Source organism: Aspergillus multicolor (assembly GCF_047715735.1).
Source record: "Aspergillus multicolor strain CBS 133.54 unplaced genomic scaffold BDW74scaffold_5, whole genome shotgun sequence".
Taxonomy (NCBI): domain Eukaryota; kingdom Fungi; phylum Ascomycota; class Eurotiomycetes; order Eurotiales; family Aspergillaceae; genus Aspergillus; species Aspergillus multicolor.
Genome location: NW_027395956.1, coordinates 123,040 through 145,599, shown reverse-complemented (window position 1 = coordinate 145,599; position 22,560 = coordinate 123,040). Strand labels below are relative to the sequence as shown.

The 22,560-nt window shown below is 51.5% G+C and overlaps 6 protein-coding genes across 6 annotated transcripts; 4 read left to right on the top strand and 2 right to left on the bottom strand.

Moving 5' to 3' along the window:
• The first annotated feature begins 82 nt into the window (after window positions 1–82).
• spt6 (chromatin-remodeling histone chaperone SPT6) lies at window positions 83–4,796 on the top strand. Its single transcript, XM_073723612.1, has 4 exons — window positions 83–416; window positions 489–668; window positions 728–4,373; window positions 4,427–4,796. The coding sequence occupies exons 1-4, from the start codon at window positions 243–245 to the stop codon at window positions 4,675–4,677; spliced, it is 4,251 nt and encodes a 1,416-aa protein (XP_073586370.1). The 5' UTR covers window positions 83–242; the 3' UTR covers window positions 4,678–4,796.
• A 445-nt stretch (window positions 4,797–5,241) lies between these two features.
• BDW74DRAFT_111439 (oxysterol-binding protein related protein OSH3) lies at window positions 5,242–8,486 on the top strand. The gene is made up of 2 exons (XM_073721789.1): window positions 5,242–5,360; window positions 5,426–8,486. Exons 1-2 carry the CDS (start codon window positions 5,325–5,327, stop codon window positions 8,195–8,197), a joined length of 2,808 nt encoding a protein of 935 aa, XP_073586369.1. The 5' UTR covers window positions 5,242–5,324; the 3' UTR covers window positions 8,198–8,486.
• BDW74DRAFT_111427 (IFRD domain-containing protein) lies at window positions 8,487–10,472 on the bottom strand. Its single transcript, XM_073721788.1, has 2 exons — window positions 10,098–10,472; window positions 8,487–10,003 (listed from the first exon to the last, which is right to left on the bottom strand). Exons 1-2 carry the CDS (start codon window positions 10,292–10,294, stop codon window positions 8,776–8,778), a joined length of 1,425 nt encoding a protein of 474 aa, XP_073586368.1. The 5' UTR covers window positions 10,295–10,472; the 3' UTR covers window positions 8,487–8,775.
• A 620-nt stretch (window positions 10,473–11,092) lies between these two features.
• BDW74DRAFT_166328 (uncharacterized protein) lies at window positions 11,093–13,965 on the bottom strand (the record flags this gene model as incomplete). Its single annotated transcript, XM_073726542.1, has 5 exons — window positions 11,093–12,017; window positions 12,079–12,310; window positions 12,865–13,643; window positions 13,695–13,811; window positions 13,877–13,965. 5 exons carry the CDS (start codon window positions 13,963–13,965, stop codon window positions 11,093–11,095), a joined length of 2,142 nt encoding a protein of 713 aa, XP_073586367.1.
• Window positions 13,966–14,172: 207 nt separating this feature from the next.
• Window positions 14,173–15,495, top strand: BDW74DRAFT_111408 (putative RNA binding protein Rnp24). Its single transcript, XM_073721787.1, has one exon. The coding sequence runs from the start codon at window positions 14,280–14,282 to the stop codon at window positions 15,366–15,368; it is 1,089 nt and encodes a 362-aa protein (XP_073586366.1). The 5' UTR covers window positions 14,173–14,279; the 3' UTR covers window positions 15,369–15,495.
• Window positions 15,496–16,291: 796 nt separating this feature from the next.
• On the top strand, window positions 16,292–22,200 carry BDW74DRAFT_166326 (uncharacterized protein; the record flags this gene model as incomplete). Its single annotated transcript, XM_073726541.1, has 6 exons — window positions 16,292–16,923; window positions 16,983–18,280; window positions 19,495–19,649; window positions 19,840–20,638; window positions 20,693–20,904; window positions 20,950–22,200. 6 exons carry the CDS (start codon window positions 16,292–16,294, stop codon window positions 22,198–22,200), a joined length of 4,347 nt encoding a protein of 1,448 aa, XP_073586365.1.
• Window positions 22,201–22,560: the final 360 nt, after the last annotated feature.

Here is a 22,560-nt window from a genome sequence, read left to right as displayed (position 1 = left end):
GTGAGAGTGTCAGCCTCAACCAGAAAAGAGTCCGGCCAACCAACCATCCATGCCGGAGGTCTTTCTTTGAGCTCCCCAGACTTTCGCAACGCAAACTTCTCATCGAGGTGGTGACTCGGCTTCCATAAAACCTTCGCGCTTCTTGGAGATAAGGCGCTTATTAGTTCATCGCGGCGCATTGCCTCACTCGCACCTTCACGAAAACCCATCTATCTCGTGTCTAGAAAGTCTGACAGCCCACGATGAGCGCCCGGGACCTCGTGGAGGGGGAGGCCATGCTGGACGATGAGGAGAATGAGGAGGAGCTTGTTGATGATTACGGTGAAGGCGGCGAACGCCTGGGTCGAGGTGGCAACCATTACGATTCAAGCGAGGAAGATGAAGATGAGGATGACGACGAAGAGGCAGCTCGCGCTGTAAGTTGCATCTCCACAGCATGGTACGCGCTACAGCTCGTGTTGTATGTGCTAATTACAGGCAATGTCTAGGTCCGAGAAGGATTCATTGTTGACGAAGACGAAGAAGAAGATGACCGCGAGCATCGCCGACGGGAGAAAAGGAAACGAAGACGCGAAGAACGAGAACGCGAAGATGAACATCTCGACGCTGAAGATCTCGAACTGATTGGCGAGCTCAATCCGGGGCTCCAATCTGCAGCTGCAGCAGATGTATGATTCCCCCCGGGATTACTGCTGGCCGGACGAGACGAAATGCTAACAAGCTGCAGTCGAAATTCAAGCGCCTCAAACGCGGTCATAAAGATCGAGATTCACGGCAGCCGTCTCAGGCCATCAACGACTTCTTCAACTCCGACGAAGAAGATGAGCCCGCAACAGACTACAGCAGGCACCGAAGGCATCCAGGCGATGAGATGGACGATTTCATCGAAGAAGATGTGTTCTCGGACGATGAAGGAGTAGAAAAGGAAGATTTAGAGGTTGCCCGCCCCAGGAAGTCTATTGGCTTTGGGGCCACGGATACCACCGGCCTTGACGAAAACGCTCTTGAAGACATGCGCGCTGCTTTTGGAGATGGAAACGAATACGATTTTGCTCTCGCTATGGAGGAGGAAGAGGAGCAGCAAGAGGAAGATGTTGAAAAGCATTTAGACCTCAAGGATGTCTTTGAGCCGTCGCAACTTGCCGAGAAGATGTTGACCGAAGAAGATAACCAGATTCGTCTGGTAGACGAGCCGGAACGACATCAAATTGCGCGCAAACCTTACCGCAATGTTGTGTTAAGCGAAGACCAATTCCGAGAAGAAGCCGCCTGGATTGCAAACCTCATGCTCCTGAAGAAACGGCTTGAACCAGAGCTTCGCGAACCGTTCCAGCGCTCCGTGGCTAAGGTACTGGAGTTTCTCGTCACTGATGACTGGGAGGTTCCCTTTATTTTCCAACATCGCAAAGATTACATGATCCACACAATCAAGGTCCCCGTAGATGGGGCTTCAGCAGACGATCCAGGCGCTCAGTATACAATTCGGGCGGAGAAGTTGCTGAATATGACCGATTTGTGGGATATTTTTGACTATGACCTCAAGTTCAAAGCCCTGGTTGAAAAACGCAACACTATCCAGAAAACATATGACAACGTCCGATCGGTTTTCTCGATCGACGACTCGATTGTGGAGGAAATGCTACCTGTAGCAACCACCATGGAGGAGCTCCAAGACATTCAGGATTATCTTCATTTCCAGTACGCCTCGCAGATCAGAGATCTAACTCTCACCAACGGAGACGCCACTGGGGAAGTTCAAAGGCGAAAGGCACTTACGAGGAACTTTTTCGAGCGTGTCCGAAACAGCAAGGCTTATGGTCTCGTACGCGCTTTCGGTATATCAGCAGACGCATTCGCTCAGAACTCGTTGAAAGAAGGCCGTCGTGAATACACAGAGGATCCTTCTGAGCGTCCGGACGATATGGCGGATGGGCTAGTTGATAATGATTTCAACAACTCATCACAAGTGCTTAAAGCGGCCAAGGGTATGTTTGCCGAGGAAATTGTGATGAGTCCTAAGATGCGCAAAGTCATCCGTCAGGCTTACTACATGAACGGCGCCGTCGACTGTTTCCGCACTGAGAAAGGTCTGCGGCGCATCGATGAACAACACCCCTACTATGAATTCAAGTACCTGCGAGACCAACAACTCAGCGATATTGCGCGGAGTCCAGAACTATTTCTCCGCATGTTGAAAGCAGAAGAGGAAGGTCTGATCGAGGTCAAGGTGCGCTTTGAGAACTTTGAGAACTTCCGCAAGCGGCTATACCCCAACATCGAGTCGGATAACTACAGCGAACTCGCAGATTCTTGGAATCGTATGCGACGCGAAACTGTTGATCTAGCTCTAGGAAAGCTAGAACGCGTGATCAACCGCAGCGTCAAGGAGAATATCCGCCAGGAATGCGAAAATCATGTTGCAAAAGAATGCCGTGAAGCGTTCTCTCAGCGCTTAGACCAGGCCCCATATAAGCCGAAAGGTATGATTTTGGGTACGGTTCCTCGCGTCTTGACGCTGTCCACGGGCACTGGAGTTGTCGGTCGGGCCCCCGTTCATTGGGCTTACGTTGAGGAGGACGGTCGGGTCCTCGAAAACGGCAAGTTCACCGACTTGTCTTTGGGTGACAGGGATCGCGGCATCGCCGACGGCAAAGATTTGGACGCCCTGGTGGAGCTCGTTAACCGCCGTCACCCGGATGTCATTGGTGTGTCGGGCATGTCGCCCGAGACTCGACGACTATACAAGTTATTGACCGAAATTGTGGATACGAGGGATTTGCGCGGCGCTCTATACACTGATGACCGTGATGAGGAGGTCAGTGACCGCCTTGATGTAGTGATCGTCAACGATGAAGTGGCACGGCTCTATCAAAACAGTGAGCGGGCGAAAAAGGACCATCCCAGTTTTGCTCCCCTTACCCACTACTGCGTAGGGCTTGCCAAGTATCTGCAGAGTCCTTTGAAGGAGTATGCGTCGCTCGGCCGAGACATTGTGTCAATTCAGTTCAAGCCGGGTCAACAGCTGGTGGCGCAAGAGTTACTGCTGAAACAGCTCGAAACCGCGTTGGTCGACATGGTTAACCTGGTTGGAGTTGATATCAATGAAGCTGTCTCGGACCAAGCTACAGCCAACCTTCTCCCATACGTCTGCGGGTTGGGTCCCCGTAAGGCAGCACATCTTCTGAAGATAGTAAACATGACTGGGGGGGTGGTCAACAGTCGGTTTGCGTTGCTTGGAGTCGGAGTGCAGTATCCGGCCATGGGAGTCAAGGTATGGAACAACTCGGCAAGTTTTCTGTATATCGACTATGAGAGCGCAGATACGGATGCGGATCCTCTCGACAACACCCGAGTGCATCCGGAAGACTACGATATTGCTCGCAAAATGGCAGCGGACGCATTGGAGTTGGATGAGGAGGACATCAAGGCAGAGACAGACGATAACGGGCCTGGTGCCATTGTGCGCAAACTTTTCCGACAAGATGATCAGGACCGCGTAAACGACCTGATCCTCGAGGAATACGCAGAACAGCTTGAGAGGAACCTCAACCAGCGTAAGCGTGCTACACTCGAGACTATCCGCGCAGAACTCCAGCAGCCATACGAAGAACTGCGAAAGCAATTTGTTTTCCTCAGCACGGATGATATTTTTACCATGCTCACCGGTGAGACAACAGAGACCCTTGCAGAGGGTATGGTTGTACCGATCTCTATCAAGAGCATCAGGGACGACCATATTGAAGGCAAGCTGGACTGTGGTGTGGATGCACTTGCTGGAGAATCTGAAATGACAGATCGCTACGACATCCCTGTGCGGGCTATCTACTCACTCCACCAGACTGTACCAGCCAAGGTGATGTTCCTGAATCGCAAGACCTTTACGTGTAACGTTTCGCTTCGTGAAGAGCAAGTCAGCCGGCCGTCCAGGCCAGCTGTCGACCGAGCACACGCAGGCGAATGGGACCATCGCCAGGAAGATCAGGATCGGGAAGCGCTCGAGGCCAAGACACAGGACGGCGGACGGACGATGCGTGTTATCAAGCATCCGTTGTTCCGCCCGTTCAACTCCACGCAGGCAGTGGAGTTCCTCGGGTCCCAAAGTCGCGGTGATGTGGTTATTCGACCGTCTTCCAAGGGGCCCGACCACCTGGCCGTCACCTGGAAGGTAGCTGACGGCATCTTTCAACATATCGATGTGCTAGAACTGGACAAAGAAAACGAGTTCTCTGTTGGGCGTACGTTGAAGGTTGGAGGCCGATTCACGTATAGTGATCTGGACGATCTGATCTTCAATCACGTCAAAGCCATGGCCAAGAAGGTAGATGAGATGATGCTGCATGAAAAATACCAAGAAGGCAGCAAAGACACGACCTGTACGTCACTTCCCCACATTATCCTAATCAAAAAAGTACTAACGGCTGCTTAGACCAGTGGCTGGAGACATATACCAAGGCCAACCCGCGACGGTCGGCATACGCCTTCTGCATCGACCCTAAGCATGCAGGGTATTTCTTCCTTTGCTTCAAGGCCGGAGAGCATGCGCAGGTGCATAGTTGGCCGGTGAAGGTGATTCCTCAAGGGTACGAGCTGCAGCGCAACCCCTATCCAGACATGCGGGCACTGTGTAATGGGTTCAAGCTGTTGTTCACCAATATGCAGAGTGGGAAGCGACGGTGAAGCATTGGGTGATTGCATATTGTTATTTAAGCATATCTTTCTTCTTCTATACTGTGTAATATTCTCTATGATTTTGCGGGGATAGGGCCTCAATACTACAACCATGACGACATCTCCAAGACTAGTACCACTAGGCCCTGCCATATTTTCCCCTGGACAAGACTATTAGATCAAAAAGAACTCCATAATTCGGATAGCTCGGTTCCTGAGTGGTCGCCCATGTGACGACGCCCTGAAAGGATTCCTCGGTGTTTCTCGGAGGCTCCGTCCACAGCCTTGACCTTAAGATCTCCGCATTATTTATGAAAGAATGACATGCGGAAAGATGACAGGTCCGCCTCTTAGTCTTCGCCCCCTCCGCTGAGTTTCTCCCTTCTCTTCTCTCCTTCCTTGATTTATTCTCCGATCTCTCTGTGTCCTTGTCATCACCTGCACCATTGCATGGTAATTCTGTTGTCTTGTGCTTCCCATCGTCAATGACCTCGTGAACCTGCTCCACCCCCTCCTTGTCCTCAGGCACCAACTCAGTCCCCTACGTGCCCCTCTTACCTCCCATTTCCTCCGTTGCGCATTGGCTTGCGGCTGTTTGCCGTCGTTGACTTTGTTTCTTGAGGACGGCGACTTTACTACTGTTCCCTTGCGAAGCTATGGCAGCCATGGAAGAGCTTGAAATCCACAGCAAGGTGAGAATGCGACCCGGAAGAGTCATGGGGTTTTGGAGCTGACCCAGCATCGATCTCCCTGCTAGTCTTACTTTGTCCGCTGGGTTCCTGTAAAATCCGAGCATACCATCTCCTGGAGCATCCAACCCCACAAGAAATCACTCAACTTTGGCATCTTCAAGCATCCCGGCCAATCCGGCGTCCGCACCACGCCCAACCTGTCATCCACCGATACGCCCAGCAACGATTCGAGCGAGAACCTAGCAAATGGCGGCGCCAACTCGCGGCAGAACAATTCGGCTTCTCTTACTGACAAGCTGACGGGCATGGGATTGAAGCAAATCCGATGGGTCGGTAAATGTGAGGCGGATAAGATCGTCCAGGGAACCTACGATGTGCCTCCTAAGGAGGGTGGGAACTATGCGCTGGTGTTCGACAACACGTTTTCGAAGCAGATATCCAAGACCGTTACTCTCGTTCTACTCACCTATCCAACTGCATTACCTCCCCAATCGGTTCCTACAACCCATGCGGCAAGTCAACCAGGGGGTGAGACGGAGTCGGCCTCGTCGCGAAGGCGGGGCAATAGCATAATGTCCAAAATGCCGCCCCAAATACAGGTTCATGAGGGAGATGAAATGACGACAATACACACCGGTCTATTGCTCAAGCGTCGCCGTAAGCGCCATCAGGGATGGGCACGGCGATTCTTCTCTCTCGACTTTACGACCTCTACGTTATCGTATTTCCATGATCCGAATTCTGTTACCCTGCGTGGTTCCATTCCGCTGAACCTAGCTGCGGTAGCTTGCAACGAGACTTCGCGCGAAATTTCTATTGACTCTGGCACTGAGGTCTGGCATCTGCGCGCTCGCAACGAAGCCGAGTTTGCGTCATGGAAAAGCGTCCTGGAGAAGGCTTCGTCCACCAAAGGCGCCGGCGACGGGAGTCACTCGCCGAGACTTCTGCATCCGAGCACGGCACTTCAACTACCATCGCAGCAATACTCAACGAACGCCGCCGAGGAGCGCGACTGGGCGCGGGTCGCAGACCTGGTCAGTCGAGTGTCGGGATCCCGTGATGCTGTCCGACGTCTCGCCAAGGACACGGATCCCAAGTACATGAGTCCTAATCCGCCTCGTGGACGGTCTGGGCGGTCGCCTAGTCCACATACAGGCGAGGCAAACGGCGAAGAGAGGCGGCCGTTCTGGAAACGAAAGGCTTCCAACGCGGCCTCATCTAAACTGTCCGCCCCAAGCGATACTTCTCTTGATCGAAAACCGGCCGGTCTGGCCAGTGGAGAACAAGCCAATGACACCCATGAGAGCCTCATGGCTCTTTTGCGCGACCTAGATCAGGTCGTTAACGAGTTTGGGGTCTTGCTCTCGGAGAGCCAACAACGTCGTCAGCCTCCTCAGCTCACCTCGCAATCGCGAATGAGCGTGGAGTCGGACAGGTCGGAAGAGTTCTTTGATGCTGTCGATGCCACTGACTCTCAGTTACTCACCATCAAAGGCGACAGCGACGAAGATACAGTAGCGGATGCCCCGGCCGATGTTGTTGCTGACGATGCACCATCAGATAGCGACGACGACGTCTCAGAGCCCGCAGGCACAGGTGAAGCGCACGATCAACACTCCCCATTATTCCCAGCGCGCCCTAAAACCCTGATACCACTACCGCTCGACACGGTCCCTCGTCGAAACAATATCCCCGCACCAACGGTGATGCCACCCAGCTTGATTGGGTTCCTCCGCAAGAACGTCGGCAAGGACCTCTCCCAGATCTCGATGCCTGTATCATCCAATGAGCCACTCTCTCTACTTCAGCGCGCTGCTGAGGTCATGGAATACTCAGCCCTTCTCGACAAGGCGGCACAAGTCAGCGACGCAAACGAACGACACCTCTATGTAACTGCGTTCGCTCTTTCTTCCCTTTCCAGTAGTCGCGTCCGCGAACGAGCAATCCGCAAACCATTTAATCCCATGCTCGGCGAAACCTACGAGCTTGTCCGTGAGGATATGGGCTTCCGCTTCATTGCCGAAAAAGTTTCCCACCGTCCCGTCCAGCTTGCCTACCAAGCAGACAGCAAAGACTGGAGCCTCACCCAGTCCCCGCGGCCCTCTCAGAAATTCTGGGGTAAATCCGCTGAAATCGTCACAGAGGGTAAACTTCGCATCACTCTGCACTCGACAGGAGAACACTTCTCCTTGTCTCCGGCAACATCTTTCCTCCGCAACATCATCGCCGGCGAAAAATATGTTGAACCAGTCGGTGAGATGACCGTGCACAACGAGACCACGGGAGCCCGCTCAATCTCCACCTTTAAGGCTGGCGGGATGTTCTCCGGTCGCTCGGAGGAAGTATCCACCAAACTCGTCGATGCGTCCGGCCGCGAACTGTCCGTCTCCCTTACAGGGTCCTGGACCTCCTCCCTTTCTCTGTCCGGAGGTTCTTCTGGAACCTCAACAATCTGGAACGCAGGCCCCCTTGTCCCCAACGCGCCCAAACACTACGGCCTCCCCGTCTTCGCTGCAGCCCTCAACGAAATCACCCCTATCGAAGACAAGAAAATTCCCACCACGGACTCCCGGTTGCGCCCTGATCAGCGTGCCCTTGAGGACGGTGATGTAGACCGCGCCGAAGAAGTCAAGGTACAGCTTGAGGAGGCGCAACGCGCAAGGAGACGCGACATGGAGGCTTCCGGACAGAGCTGGGAGCCGAGGTGGTTCATGAAGGTTAATGAGACAGCAGACGGCGAAGTTGTTTGGCGGTTGAAGGGCGGCAAGGATGGGTACTGGGAGGAGAGGAGCAAGGGGAGCTGGAATGGAGTGACGCCGGTATTTGAGATGAATTAGACGTTTAGACGTTTAGATAGGTGAGATATAGACGTCAAGGTTTAGTACAATGCCTGTGTGGGTGTAACTGTGAAATTGAACACAGCGTGGGGTCTTCGGGTGCAATAATCTTCAGTATAAAGTCTACTTCGCTATTATATGACTCTTTGGTTGCGAGTATGATTCTGGCTTTTAGCTTACGGTTATTGTTTTTCAGAGGGTGGGCCTATTCTCATATATTGCCTCAGGATGTTGCCAATATATGTTTCGGTAGGGACGGTCAGCCATTGTTATATCTCTACTTCTACGTTAAGGAATTTATGTGATAAAAGGTGTGAAAGAAACATGGAAGCTCAAATCAATGCAAAGCCAACTTTTCGATCTGTCAATAAATAGTTGAGAAACAGAAACCTCGCAGCATGCTAGATAAATCGCAAAACAGACCTCAGGCATCAGGCAAAATCCACCCTCAATTGGCCGGGTTTGGGGTACCAGGGAATACAAGTAGGCAAAAATGGGAGCAAGGATCAAGATATATAAAGATTCGCCTAAGCAAAATAGGGAGAGTTGAAAAAAATTGGGTATGGACATCGGCATCACTAATAAACGAACTTTCCCCCTCCCGCCCCGCGCTGAGTCTGTCGTAGCTTGTCTGTAGCGCGACGCTCGTACGTGTCAGGTCTGCGCATCATCACCACGGGGAGACTCTCAAGAACGGCAGAATTTCCTTCAAAGTAGTGGACGGCAAATCCACCCTGGAGGATACGGCGTAGTGAGTTGAGCCGGACCCATTTCTCCCAGCGATCAATATGCATGACGCCCTGTTGGCCAATCTTGACAGTGAGCTTACTACCGCGGTACTCGTCGTAGAACGGGCCGTGTCGCGGGTCTGCGACAGTCTCGCGGATGGAAGCAAAGCTCTTGCGGAGATCCCTCTTGTCGCGTTTGTTGATGCGCTTGCTGTGGAATGTTGCAAGCGATTGCAGCTGACGCTCAAGTTCGGATGTGTCGTGGTAAGGATTGTAACGTTTAACCCGCTTGGGACCGTCGCGCAGAATCTCTTCTTTCGGACGAGTATCGGGGCTGTCCTCTTCGTTGCTGTCATCTTCTTCACCTTCGTCCGACCAGCTCTCCTGAGGAGAGTAGCTTCTTTCGTATAGTAGGGCGATGTTCTCGCCGGCCGCAATCTGTACACTCGGGTCGCCACTGTTCAGCTGATCGACGAATATCTGAATAGACTCTTCGCTTTCGCTTGAGAGGTCGTTGATCTCTGTCGCCATGAAACCCCATTCTTGAAGAGCCGCAGTGACACAAGTGGCAGCGCCTTCTTGGGCATCGATGGACTGTCCGTCAGAGGCGGCAATGTCCAGAAGAAACGTCATCTGGTCCTCAATACCCTCAACTCCAGCACCGCCGAACATAGTGCATGTTCCTAGGCAATGAATTGCTGCTGCTTTGATCACGTCGGAGGAGTTGCGAATGGTACGGGTGAGTAGCGGCTCGGCATGTTCGAATATGGTGTTGTCTTCCGTGGTGATTGCCAGAAGTTCTAAAGCACGCATAGCAAGGGTCGTCTCTCGAACACTGGTCTCAGTTCTGATGCTGCGAGCAAAGGCGGCTAGAAGGTCGGGAACGCGACTCCGGATCTGCTCCTCTACATAGTGAAACTTGGAAAGGCGACAGTATGCGGCGTAATTCTCTTCACGGCTAAGTGCGCTGCTGCGCTTGCGATCCAGAATATCATCAATAACCTCGAGAAGCTCCTGTTCCCAGTTGGTGTTATCGTTTTCAGCGTCAATATTCTCCAGGTCGCCAAAAGAAGCGAGGCTGCAAAGAGAGTAAGACATGTTAGTATAGGGCTATGACATCATTTCGGACACGAGAAAGTAATCCAAAATTTGACCCGATAACAAGAGCTCACCTGACTGCCGTGTCATCGCTTATATTCCCTGCATCCTCATCGTCTGAAGCCTGTCTGCTTGCATTCCGCGATGACTGACGAGAAGTGTGAGCCGAGTTTGTGCGTGAAGGTGATGTGCGGCGAGAGCCTTCCCTCGAGGCGGCTTTGCGCGACATGGTTTTGCCGCTCTCAAGGGCCCGGCGACGAAGATCGTGCATGTTGAAGGATGCGAAGGTGTGGGATAGTTTACTGAAACAGCGTTGGGAAAAAGGCGAGAGATAAATGCCTCTGGTTGGTTTGCGAAAACAGGCGCGATAAGAGCCCTGCTGTAGAAGATCGAAGTGTAGCGGCAATATGCGCCAGAAGCACAGCGTGAGTTATCGATCAGACTATTTAAATGGTATTGAGTATGACGAAAAATGAATAGTTGTTTGAGAGGCAAATGACATGGTAATCTCGAAGATTATGGGAAAAATGGTGTTCGACAGTAGTGGCTTGTCGGAAAAGACAAAGACAGTACAGGGTCAAGAATTCCACTGTGCGAGAATAAAGACCTTGGTTGATAAGCAAAGGCCTAGGAGAAGGTTGACAGAGACAGAAATTTTGCGAGTGTGAAGGCGTTGAAGAGCACATGGAAGCTGGATCCAAACCTAAGAATGACGTTGTCCACACTTCCCATCCAATACTTTGCTCTTGTAGACGGCAGCAGTTGGATAAAATGAGTCACACGGCCTGTACACTCGACTCCTGTATTTCTTTGTAGACTAATTATTTTCTCTGTGCCACAGAGCAGGATTTACGACGCCCCTCAAAGTTATTCCTGCATGATCCTGCATACACTAAAGTACACCAGCCTCGAAGTTCAGGCACCAATTAAGAAGGGCGTTATCACCACGTGATGCGGGGTCATAATCGGCTCTCGAATCCATTTCTAGAAATTAATCATCATCACAAGGAAGTTATGTACTCCGTAATCTAAGTGACTAGGACTGGGTATCGAAAATGGATTACTGAATTCAGCCCTGCTGTGCTGTTGCTAATTGAATGATTCTCTTAGCCTGGGCTCCTTCTAGATAGTCTCGCCCTTCCCGCTGTCGCCCATCTTCGTCGTAGTCATCGCCCTGCTCCAAATCGACCTGGAGGCTGGCATCGTATGCAGCCATGACAGTTTGCTCATCCACGCGCAATCCTCCCTGGACAAGCACCCGGATGCACTGAGCCAGCCGCGCAATCTCATGCCTTGTGGCAGGTGAGATTTCGTCGTTCTGGCTAGAGTAAACCGAGTTTGAGACCATTTCCTCCATGCGCGTGATAGACACGCTCTCTGTGGTGGAGGAAGCGGCTGCGGTGCCTTCAACGTGCTTCGAGATCCAGATATACCCGTTTACTCCCAGGACAATGTCTACATCGCCACCACCATTGGAAGTCGGTATTGTGAACATTTGTCTGCGTGAACGAACAACTCCAGTAGTTGATCCCGAACCAAGTCCTCCCTTAATTGATGAGCTAGATGCGTCGCTACCACCTGCCCCGGCTACTGCGAGAAAAACCCCATTGCGGAGTTTACCATATTTGAGCGATCGCGTGTGAAGCGAGGCCGCGCCATCTGAGTGCACCGTCTGTACTTCCGCAACGAGCAGATCACCCTCGCTGAAGAATGTCCGGATCTGCAGTTCGTCCGCGCTCGTTCGCCGACGCAGGATACCTCCAGGTAAGTTAATCGCAGAAAGTGGTAATTGAGCTAGTAAAGGAGCTGCCACATCGACCTTCCACCGTCTGGACTGAACCTCAACTATGCGCCCGACAACCAAGTCGCCGATTTCCGGTGTGTAACGAGCGCGAAGCGGCTGAACAGAGAGTAGTTTGTTTGTTTTCTGAACGGTGCCAGCAACTGTGGCGATAATCGACGTTGACAGAGGGTTTGTATATGTTCCATGACCTCTAAAGGGAAGAACGGTGTCAGCCAAAAGGCGAAGAACCCAGACAGCTGAACAAAACATACCTCATCCATTGCGGGTCATCTGTGACAACTTCTCCCGGTGTAATTATCCCCGTTCCAATATCTGTTCCTTCTATTAAGCGAGCCCTCTTGCTTGGTCGTGCTGCTTTTGCGGGTGTGAGCGCAACGCCGCCGTCGGAGTCGACGGACATCTCGTCAAAGTCGGACTCCTGGTACGTCGCCTCGACATCGTCTGCAACAGGTGGTAGAATTGTGATCGCCATTGCGATGTTTTCTAGTAAGTAAAGAAAGCCGAACTGTAGGCGATTTTGTGCTGCGTTCTGAGGCGAGTTTGTTGGTTTTGCGGGTTAGAGCTCAAGTCTTTCGGCCTCGAGAGCAAACAAGACAAACTTGCCGCTCGTGGGTCGTAAGGCATCCTGACAGGAATTGCTGAATGCTTTTGATGAATCATGATAATAGCTGCAGTCACACATTAGCGAGGCTACAGAAGGCGAATGGTCATGATTTGTAGACTCTCCTTTGAATAGGCGTATATTAATACGACATGCGTTGCTCTCTCCATTACCTGAAAAATTGAGAGCGATAAAGCCTCGATATATTGTTACAGAACAGACGCCAGATGCCATGTAAGTATAGTCATGCTAACAAACCAGATGATAAAGATGAAAAACGGGAGGCGTCAACCGATGTTTCGCCAGAAAATCAGAGAAGATAGAGATTGGCCGGACTAAGGGACTAGTTATACAAGAATAGAAGCTGAAATGCGACACAAAGTTCAGGCACCTCCTCCAGACGTTCGTTTTGTAGGACGCTTGGGGTTCGGCGTACTGTCTTCTTTCTTCTTCCGATTGAAGCGACCGCCGGCGACTTTGGTCCGAGGAGTGGCCTCTTCGTCGCGCTTACGTTTGGCCTTGGACGTCGGACCGGAATCCGCCATGGTGCTGTCTTCGTCATGGGTGTCCTCGTCTTTACGAGACGCTGGTGCAGATCGCTTGGACGCGCGCAAGTTGGAGGGCCGCGATGATGATTTCTCTGAAGCATTCTCGTTGTCCTGTAGGAAGATATTGGGATGGTTCTTCCGCAGCCAATGATGAACTGAAACTGGGCTTCGTAGAGCATGCTCCCGCTCTCTCTCCAATAGGGATGGTTTCTCCGGAAGGCGGCTCAGTTGAACGGCGGCTTGCATATCACCCATACTAGCATCGGCGACTAAACAGTATTCTGTTTCGTGTTCCGGGGTAAGATAGCCAAGATTCTGGTTCAAGGCCAGATCCTCCGCGGAGTTCGTTGAGTTCAGTCCCTCAGGCCCGAGGGCTGAATGAGGTATTTTTGTCAAATCGGTGTATCGTGATAAAGGCGCAAAAGCTCTGCGCCTGAGTCCACTCTCAAGTTGTTGATAGTGCTCGACTGTTATGCGCCCAGCCGCTAGGAGCTCCTTTGCATTCCTCAATTCTGATGTGGCCAAAGCATAATCATTGTAGGCTGTCGGAAGCTCCCCGTCAGGGGTTTGAACGGGGTCTTCGTCTCCAGGAGCATGAAGATCGTATCGAAGTTTGGGCGGGATATGTACGGTGTCGTTGAACTCTAAAAGAACCTCAAGAAGCTGACTGGAGTAGAAGTTAGCGGCATAGTGGGAGATTAGAGACGGATTGACGAACTCGTTCTGCTCCTGGATCCTCTTGGACAGATCCTCAATGCGTAATTGCTCACGAATCAGAGACTCACTCTCCTTCATTTTGAGCTCAAACTGAATCTTGAGTTTCGCGAATTTCTTTCTGGAACAGAACTTTTGTCAGTTTTGAAAAAAAAGATATGGCATGGGGCCGCAATTTGCACTGACTTGAATGATCGATGGGACTGCTTGGTAGGGGCGTCAGCGTCCGGTAGACTATCGGCCAGCGACCGTGTTTCATCGCGTTCTAGGGACATATTTGCAGAATAAAGCAATAAGCTTCTTTATAAAAGTGGTCCTCTGAATTCAAGGTTTGCGTTCGAGTCCGAACCTGGTGTTGACAGGGCAGAACGTTGATCGGATCTGGACCGGGTCGCGAGTCGTCAGAAGCTCAAAGGCGGAGTGGAGCGATTCTGCCCGTCAAATTAATAGGAAAAAAAAAGTCACTAGAATATCGTCCGCGATTTTGTATAATTCATTATTCTTTGTTCAATATTATAATTACTATTTCATCCTCCCATTTTTCTGCCTGAATTTGTTTGACTTACGGGCGTCACCGGCAATAAACAAAATGACGAGCATTGGGGAAGATAACCACAAGAAGCGAAAGTTGCTGGACGGTCCCGAGCTTGAGATCGATGTCTCGGCGCCTGAACCTCCCTCAAAAAAGGCCCTCCGTAAAGCCAAAAAGAAGGCTAGTGACACAGACACGAATGTCGATAAATCGAAGATTGATATAAACGTCGCAACCGCAAACCAAGCCACCGAGGCTGCTCCTCAGAAACGTTCAGAATACGGCGTCTGGATAGGGAACTTGGCGTTCTCTGTGACCAAGGACGACGTGCGCCGGTTTTTGACAACCAATTGCTCATTTACAGATGCTACTATCACTCGGATTCATTTACCCAGACCGTCGGAAAAGAATTCGAGGGCACAAAATAAAGGATTCGCTTATGTTGATTTCTCTACACCAAAGGCTGTAGAAGAGGCTATCGGTCTGAGTGAGCAGCTAGTTTCGGGGCGCCGCGTCCTGATCAAAGATGCGAATAGTTATAAAGGCCGGCCAGAGAAATCGCAGGATGGAGGGAACAACACTGCTTCTACCTCCTCAGGTCGGGCGCCATCTAAACGCCTATTTGTCGGCAACCTCAGCTTCGACGCGACCAAAGATTTCCTCGAGGAACACTTCTCAAAATGCGGAACCGTTGCCAATGTGCACGTCGCGACCTTCCAAGATTCCGGAAAATGCAAGGGCTATGCTTGGGTAGAATTTGAGGACTTAGAAGCGGCTATAACGGCAGAAAGAGGGTTCAAATATGTCACGGAAGACGACGAGGCTGAACAAGACCCAGCACAAAAACCGCAGCGGAGAAAAGTATGGCTGAACCAAATTCTGGGACGACGCATGAGACTCGAGTTCGCTGAAGATGCAACGACTCGCTATAATAAGCGGTTCGGTAAGAACGGGGAGAGGAAGGGAGCTGCAGATAATGGTGAGGAAGAGGCCGGAGACTTTGAGGAGGTTGCAGCTGAGGGAAAGCCTCAACAGCGCAAGGTCAAAAACTCAAAGCCGGATTACACCAGGTACGACCAGTCGACCGTGCAGAAGCTGAGTGGCGCTATCATAGAGGGGCAGGGCAAGAAGACAACGTTTGACTGAAGCTGGCTTTGATGATCCCACTTTGGCCGTGGATTGAAAGATTCAGTTTGGGTCGTGGGTGAGGCGACATTGTTCCGACGCCTGAGATGGACTGGAAATGAATATGTACGGGGTACAAGAAAGATGTTTGTTATCTATACCTGCAGATGCAGAAGAGATGTATCGACGTGGCACGAGAAGATGTGAGATCACTGATACCCAAGGAATGGAATTTCTAACCGCACGTTATTCAACCCATCATTTTCATCATCTGCTCACCTGTTAATCATGTCACTTCTCTTTCCGTAGAAATAACGAGGCATATCACAATCGCCCGAGTAAGTTCCGGTCCGGAACGTCTGAACAAGGAGCATCCGCCTGCAGTCGGATCGTGGCATGAGATCGAGGAACCAGTAGGCCCCAGCGGTTCCAGGGAAACAAACGTAGATACCCGGCGGCTTTGGCTCGGAATCATACTGTTGACACTTTGATCGCAACAGCTCATATCTTGATCTTCCTCAATACTCTTAGCGATCTTCATAGAGTTCTGCTCGGAGTGGTTCTAGAATCGCTGAGGTGGTTTAGGCTGCGCTAACCCGGTTGGGATGCTTGACATCTCCTTCGATGTCATGCCTCGACGTCGGAAACCATCAAATCTTCTCGACTGTCCCTTTATTTTAGCTTTTCTTTCCTTTCATCTCTTCCTCTTCTAGGGTGCACGCTACCCCATTTAGTCTTATTTGCTCTATATACTTCCCTTCCTTTCCTGGTGTCGCCTCTTTTTTTTACTTGGAGTTCGTCATCCCGCCCTGCACCTCAACCCGCCTGTTTCTCCGCTGCTGGTCGGTGCACCCATTCCTGCATTCTCCTTTGCTACGTCTCGGCATCTACTATCGACCAATTTCTCGCTTATATAATACCACTTTCCTTGAATCTATATTGGAATGGCACCTCATCGACGCAACATAGGTGCAAGCCGCCGAAAGAGACGGGAGGATGAAGGGGAGGAGGAAGGCTCACTGGGTGGTGAAATAGAGGACGACTCCCTGAGCGAGGGCTCAGTCATCAGCCAACAGGATGACGATGATGCCGACGGAGAGGTGACGGAAGACAGCGAGGACGAGATCGCGCCGAGCGAAGATCCGAAACAGCACCAGTTTAATGGTCGTATGCCTGAAGGCCCACGCCGCCGCCATTCAGCGTCACTCAATCAAACACCGTTAGTAACGGCTATGCCCGATACAGATACGATGATGAATGGGATGAAGGTAGAAGGCGATGGAACGGGTGTGGCTGAATTGCATTTCGACGAAATGGAAGCGGACCCTAGTCACATTGGGAGAACGCCGTCTGCACCACCTTCCGAGGTGACCAGGGACTCCTTTACAGATAGGAAACGCTCAGAGACTGAGAGGACGGGCAAGGGGAAAGGCGAGGATCCGACAGCTGTGCCTACGCGAGGCAGCTTCTTTCTTCACGACAAACGTTCTACAGAATCTGGAGCAAACGGCTACAAGCCTTTCAGCAAGCCAAAATCCAGACCGTACGGTCTTATTGTGGACGGAAACGTTAGAAGGTATGTGAATGGACTATCGTACATGTCGCTGGCAGCACTAACCTAGTATATGCTCTCAGGAAACCAGATATCACCACTGAAGGGCCTTGGACTCATGACCTCCACGATACTGTTGCTGGAGACGATCCGCCTGTTTTCAGACGTCCTCCGGCCTCAACTGCCACTTCGACATTTTCTCATAAAACCTTGCCCACGGTTGTACCTACCGCGACCAATACTTCGACACCAAACCGCTCTTTTTCGAGCACCACTCGTGTTGGGAAAATGGCTGTCATGGTATTCCTTCCAGGCATGAATAAGCCAGCACGTGTCGAGGCTGAGAAGAACTATTACACCCGATTACCTGAACATCGACCCCCGCTGCGCCGAGACAAGCCCGTTAGAATTTCAGTTCCTGGTCATCCGCCTAGATATATATTTCCTGCAATGGAGCGATCCTTTGTGTTTATACCGAGGGCTCAGCGGCCCAACCAGCAGGCTTACCGTGGACGTGGCAGAGGTGGGTTTTATCAAGGGCGCCGCCCAAGCTTTTACGCAAGCTCGACATACACACCAAGCGTGGCAATGAGCCGAAGGTCGTCGTTTGGCAAGCCACCTTCACAAGATGGCTATCATTCACCAGCCGCGTCCGTGATCTCACGGCATACAGTAATTACGACCGAGAACGGAAAACCGGTTGTTCGCTTACCTCCTCCCCGAGTCCCTGGAGCTCATCCACCGGCTGCCACAGCTCCGATGCCCCCGACTTATCCCTCACAGCCGCAGACTGTATGGCGTGAAAGTCGTCCAGCTCCCATACCGATGCATCAGCCTCGCCCGCAAAAGGCCGTATCTCTGGCCGACATTGAGACTCCCGCTAGTTTTGTCAACTCTCCGCAGGCGCAGCAAGAGCAGCCGTTCCACCATCAAGTTCCCATGCCTGGTGGTAGCACTGTATATGGCCCCGAAGCCCCCACCAGCTTTGCCCCTTCAGCACACACAGTTGCAACTCCTTTGTCGCAGATACCTGAACGCGCAGTGCATGCCCCGCCGTTCCAGGCTTATGGGTTCCAACAGCCTCAGGCCTACTACCCCAGCCCTTACCAACAAGGACCTGTATTTTATCCTGTTTCGGGCACAGAATATGCGCCCTATAACGGCGTCGGGTCGGGACCAACCGCTCCTTTCCCTGCGGGACAAAACGTTCCGTATATGGTCCCAACTCCAACGGAGCAAACGTCACAATCGGGCACGGTTGCACATGAGTCAGGCGGAACGGTTTATTATCTGGACGCCTCGCAAATGTACTCTGGACCAACAACGTTCAACGGGGCTCCCGCGAGTGGCGCTGTCAACATGGGTGGGATGATGACACCTGGTACTACATATTATTACCATCAACCTCAAGGTGTTTACTTGCCCCCACAGTGACAGACCCTTTTCTCTGAAAGGAGCGGCATTTACATCGATCCTTATCCTTATCCTTATCCTTCAGAGACTTTTATGTTTCCGTTCTTTTTTGAACTTCACGATATGACTTTTCCACTTTTGGCGTCTTTCTGCTCTTTTCGTCCCTCGCTCAGCATCTCGACAAAATTCGCGGCATCTTTTTTGGCTTCCTGGTCGCTTGTACCGGAGCTTCTCGTTCTGTTAGGTCTGTCTTAGTCGTCGTTAGATTAGGATCTGATGCATTACTAGCGTTGTTGGGTTTCTTCATACTTGTTCTGCTGTTGTTATTTGGGTCTCACGCACGTCGCTGTGCAGCGATTTTACGATAGTATCATTTCACGCAACACAGTTTTCTTATGACGGCCTAAACCGGTCGTTAAACTTAAGATCACGAGATTCTTGGTTTCTCTGTCAGGTAGATACTTCGTAACTCAAGTGATCGAGGTTTCCCGCCCACAGCGGGCTGAAAAGTCGAGGGCTGGTCGGATATAAGGACTCCTCGGACGTCCGGTCGTTACACATCATTCTTTGTTTGCTTTTCCCTCACCCAGCCCACGTCCCAAATTGCCACATAATGGTTGCTGCATGGCTAAGATAGTATCGTAAACTCGCTGCTTCGAGACGTTTGTGAGACATGCAGGTATACAGCAGTGGACTAAACTGCGAAACCTCCGCTGTAGGCCCTCTAAACTACATATGGCTATAGAGTCAGAAACCAACTAGTCAAACACAAAGGTTCTTCACCTTTTCCAGCTGGAACAGCCTTGCAGGTTGACGTAGTTGACGGGCATTGCCATTGGAGCCCCCCGGAGCGAATGTAAATAAGCTCACCGCCCCCTACCTAGAGCAGCGGGGGGGAGAGGGGGCATGTGACCATCCAGGCATCTTCTTATCTGCCAATTATAAGCCTCACTCTCGCTTCTCTCCTCTTCAACCTCCCCTTCGCCTTGCCTCATCCTCGTCATCTACTGTTGCCTTTTCATCTACTGCTTTATCTTCTCTTCATCCGTTTTCATTTCTCACTAAAGTTCTCCTTCTGCATTCCCTTTCTTTTGGCCCGTTGGCATCGTCTCCGCATCTTCCTTGTCTTATCTTGTCGAAGCTAACATAGCTAAGCTACCCGGTCCGCAAGCAGCTCACTAGTACAACATTCTCAACGGCACGCAGTCATGTCCGCACCCAGTGCCAATCCAGTCGGGCCTGGTACCCTGATCACTGTCAAGGTGACCCATGAGGACCACACCAGACGCTTTAAAATCCCTTTGAGGGATCTAGGTGCTCGTACTTTACCCCAGAATGTGAGTCCGTCCCCACTCACTGGGCCCGCCGACTCTCGGCTCTCCTCACCGTACTTCCCTTATCTCTGTACCTCCATCTTTTACCCTAACTCCTCTGTTCGAATTTCGTTGTCCGCATTTTCCTCTTGAAAGAGCCCTGGAGAAGCAGTCAATATCATCGTGCCACTCCAGACTGACTATTCCACACTAGTTACGCCAACTGCTTGGCACTCCGCCGGACGCAAACGTCATCTTCGAACGCTACTCGGATAGTGCCGGCTCTTATGTACAGCTTGACAGCAACAACCCGGCTGTGTTCAAACAACTCTACCGAGCTGCGAAGGCCAAATTGAAGTTACGAATCAAGGCTACCGTTGTCCAGCCTGTGAACCAATCAGGAACGTCTGAAGGTCCCAGTGAAGCTCATAGCCCGGCGAGATATAGCTATCTGGAAACCGTTTTGAGTCATCCAACTCCTGCGAAGGCCGTCGACACCACCGACAGCCCTGCCGCATTATCTACAACTCTGCCAATGAGTGCGGAGCGAACCACTTTACTCGAGACTCAAAAATCATTCTGCTTCACCACCGAAATGGAAGATTCCAAGTCCGCCAGCCACAGGGAGTTTGTCCTGGGCCCGGACAATTTATGTGATCCCCTTGCCGACTATAGCTCCGCCCCCCGTGTGGTCAGCATTGATTGTGACTACTGCAGCCGTGCTATCCCGAACGAGCATTACCACTGCAATACCTGTTCCAATGGCGACTTTGACCTTTGCATGCAATGCATTGATTCGGGCGTCAGCTGCGATGGCGAAGATCACTGGCTAGTTAGACGCTTTGTGAAAGATGGCATCATCACGAACAGCACCACTAAGACTCTCGCGTCTCACAAGATTCGGACTCAAGTTGAACTTGAGTCTCAGCCAGAGTTGTCCCTGGAAAAAGCTCCTGAACCGGTCGAGAAAATTGTAACCAGCCGCGAGCGTATCTGCAACAACTGTCTCAAAGGTATGCAACACTGACCCTCAATCACTGCTGTGTAGGTAAACTAATTCAATACAGAGTTTGACGAGGGCAAGATGGTTTCTTGCGCTGATTGCGATGATTTTGATTTGTGCATTACATGCGTCCTTGGGCACAAGCATGGACATCACCCCTCGCACACCTTTGTATTGCTTGGTGATCACGATGCCGGCCTGAAGAAGCTTGTTTTGTCTCGCTGCAAACCCGGCCGTGGCTATCACCATGCAGCTATCTGTGATGGATGCGAAAGCGTACGTTATCCATCCGTATCCTGAACCCCGCTAACCAAACCGCAGCATATTACTGGCGTGCGCCACAAATGTCTTATATGCCCTGATTGGGATTATTGCTCCGAGTGCCATCTCTCGGCGTCTGAGACTCACCCCGGCCATAGATTTGCCCCTCTCTACACGGCAATCTCTGAGCCTTTGCAGTCTCAGGAAGTGCACTTCGGCGTATTTTGCGATGGGCCCCTGTGCAAGGACAAGCTATGTTCCGGTTATATTACCGGCGTGCGGTACAAGTGTTCTGTCTGCCATGACACCGATTTTTGTGCCAAGTGTGAAATCCATCCCGCAAACTTGCACAACCGCACTCACCCGATGGTCATGCTGAAGACACCTGTGCGCAGCGTCACTGTGAGCACTGTCCATGAGAATGCATTCAGCCAGCAGGAAAATACGGTGGGCGACTGCACTCAGCGCTCCGCATCCACCCAAGCATCTACCCCCGTTCCCGCCCTCATTGATACAGACACTGAGATGGAGACTGTCGCTGAGGAAAAGGTGCAAGTTGTCGAAGACTCGGTGAAGGAAGAGCAGCCTACCACATCTGAGAAGACGCCTAGCCCGGTACTAGAATCCGAATACCAGGCATTCTTCCTGGAGGATACCATCTCAGACGGCACTGCAATGAAACCCAACCAAGTCTTTCAACAAACATGGAAGTTATATAACCCTGGACCTCTCGCATGGCCTGCCGGAAGTAATGTCCGGTTTGTAGGAGGTGATTCCATGTTCAACGTGGACACCAACCACCCCAGCAGTCTTGCATCAGTCACAGCAGCCATGGAAAGCAACAAATTGTCTCAGCCGCTCGAGGCAGGCCAAAGCACTGGTTTCACTGTCAGTCTGAAGGCTCCCAAGCGTCCCGGCACTGCAATCTCATACTGGCGAATGAAGCTCGCAGATGGCACACCTTTCGGTCATCGCCTATGGTGTGATATTCAAGTTCGAGAGGACACCCCTGTTGCACTTCCCAACGAGAAAGCTTTCGAGCCTACTGCGGCTGACAAATCCGATATATCGGAAAGCCAAATGGTATTCCCTAAATTGGACAAGGAGTCTCCAGCATCAAGCACACACGAGGCGGCTAACATGCCTTCCATGGCCAACACTCCTGAGCACGATGTCTTACTCGATGATGTGGCCAGTTTGACCTTGGATGAGGAGACCTCGACTGAAGCAGGATTTTTGACTGACGAAGAGTACGACATCTTGGATGCCAGTGACCAGGAGTTTTTGGATGCCAACTCTTCCCGCCATTAGCCCCGGGTTGCCATTTAATGACCGAAGAAAAAAAGAATGAATGACACTGCAGGCTCTTAAGTATTGGGAGTTTCGGGATAATAGCGCTGTAAGGGAGAGGTGGATCAAGTGGTTTCTTCCAGGGAAAGGCACACGTACTCTCGGCCAAGCTTGGCTGAGCATGTGGAGTTCTCATATTAATGTATCTCGCCTCGCTTCTTCAAATTGGATACCAGGATATTGTTTATTGTCTCCGTGTAGTGGCCTCGTTTACCGTAGCAGTCTGGCCTGACTGGGTCCCCCGCACGATCGCCGTTCCCAGCTCCCGAGCTCTCAGACTAAAGCTCACTACCTCGACCTACCCCTCAAGAGGTCCACAGT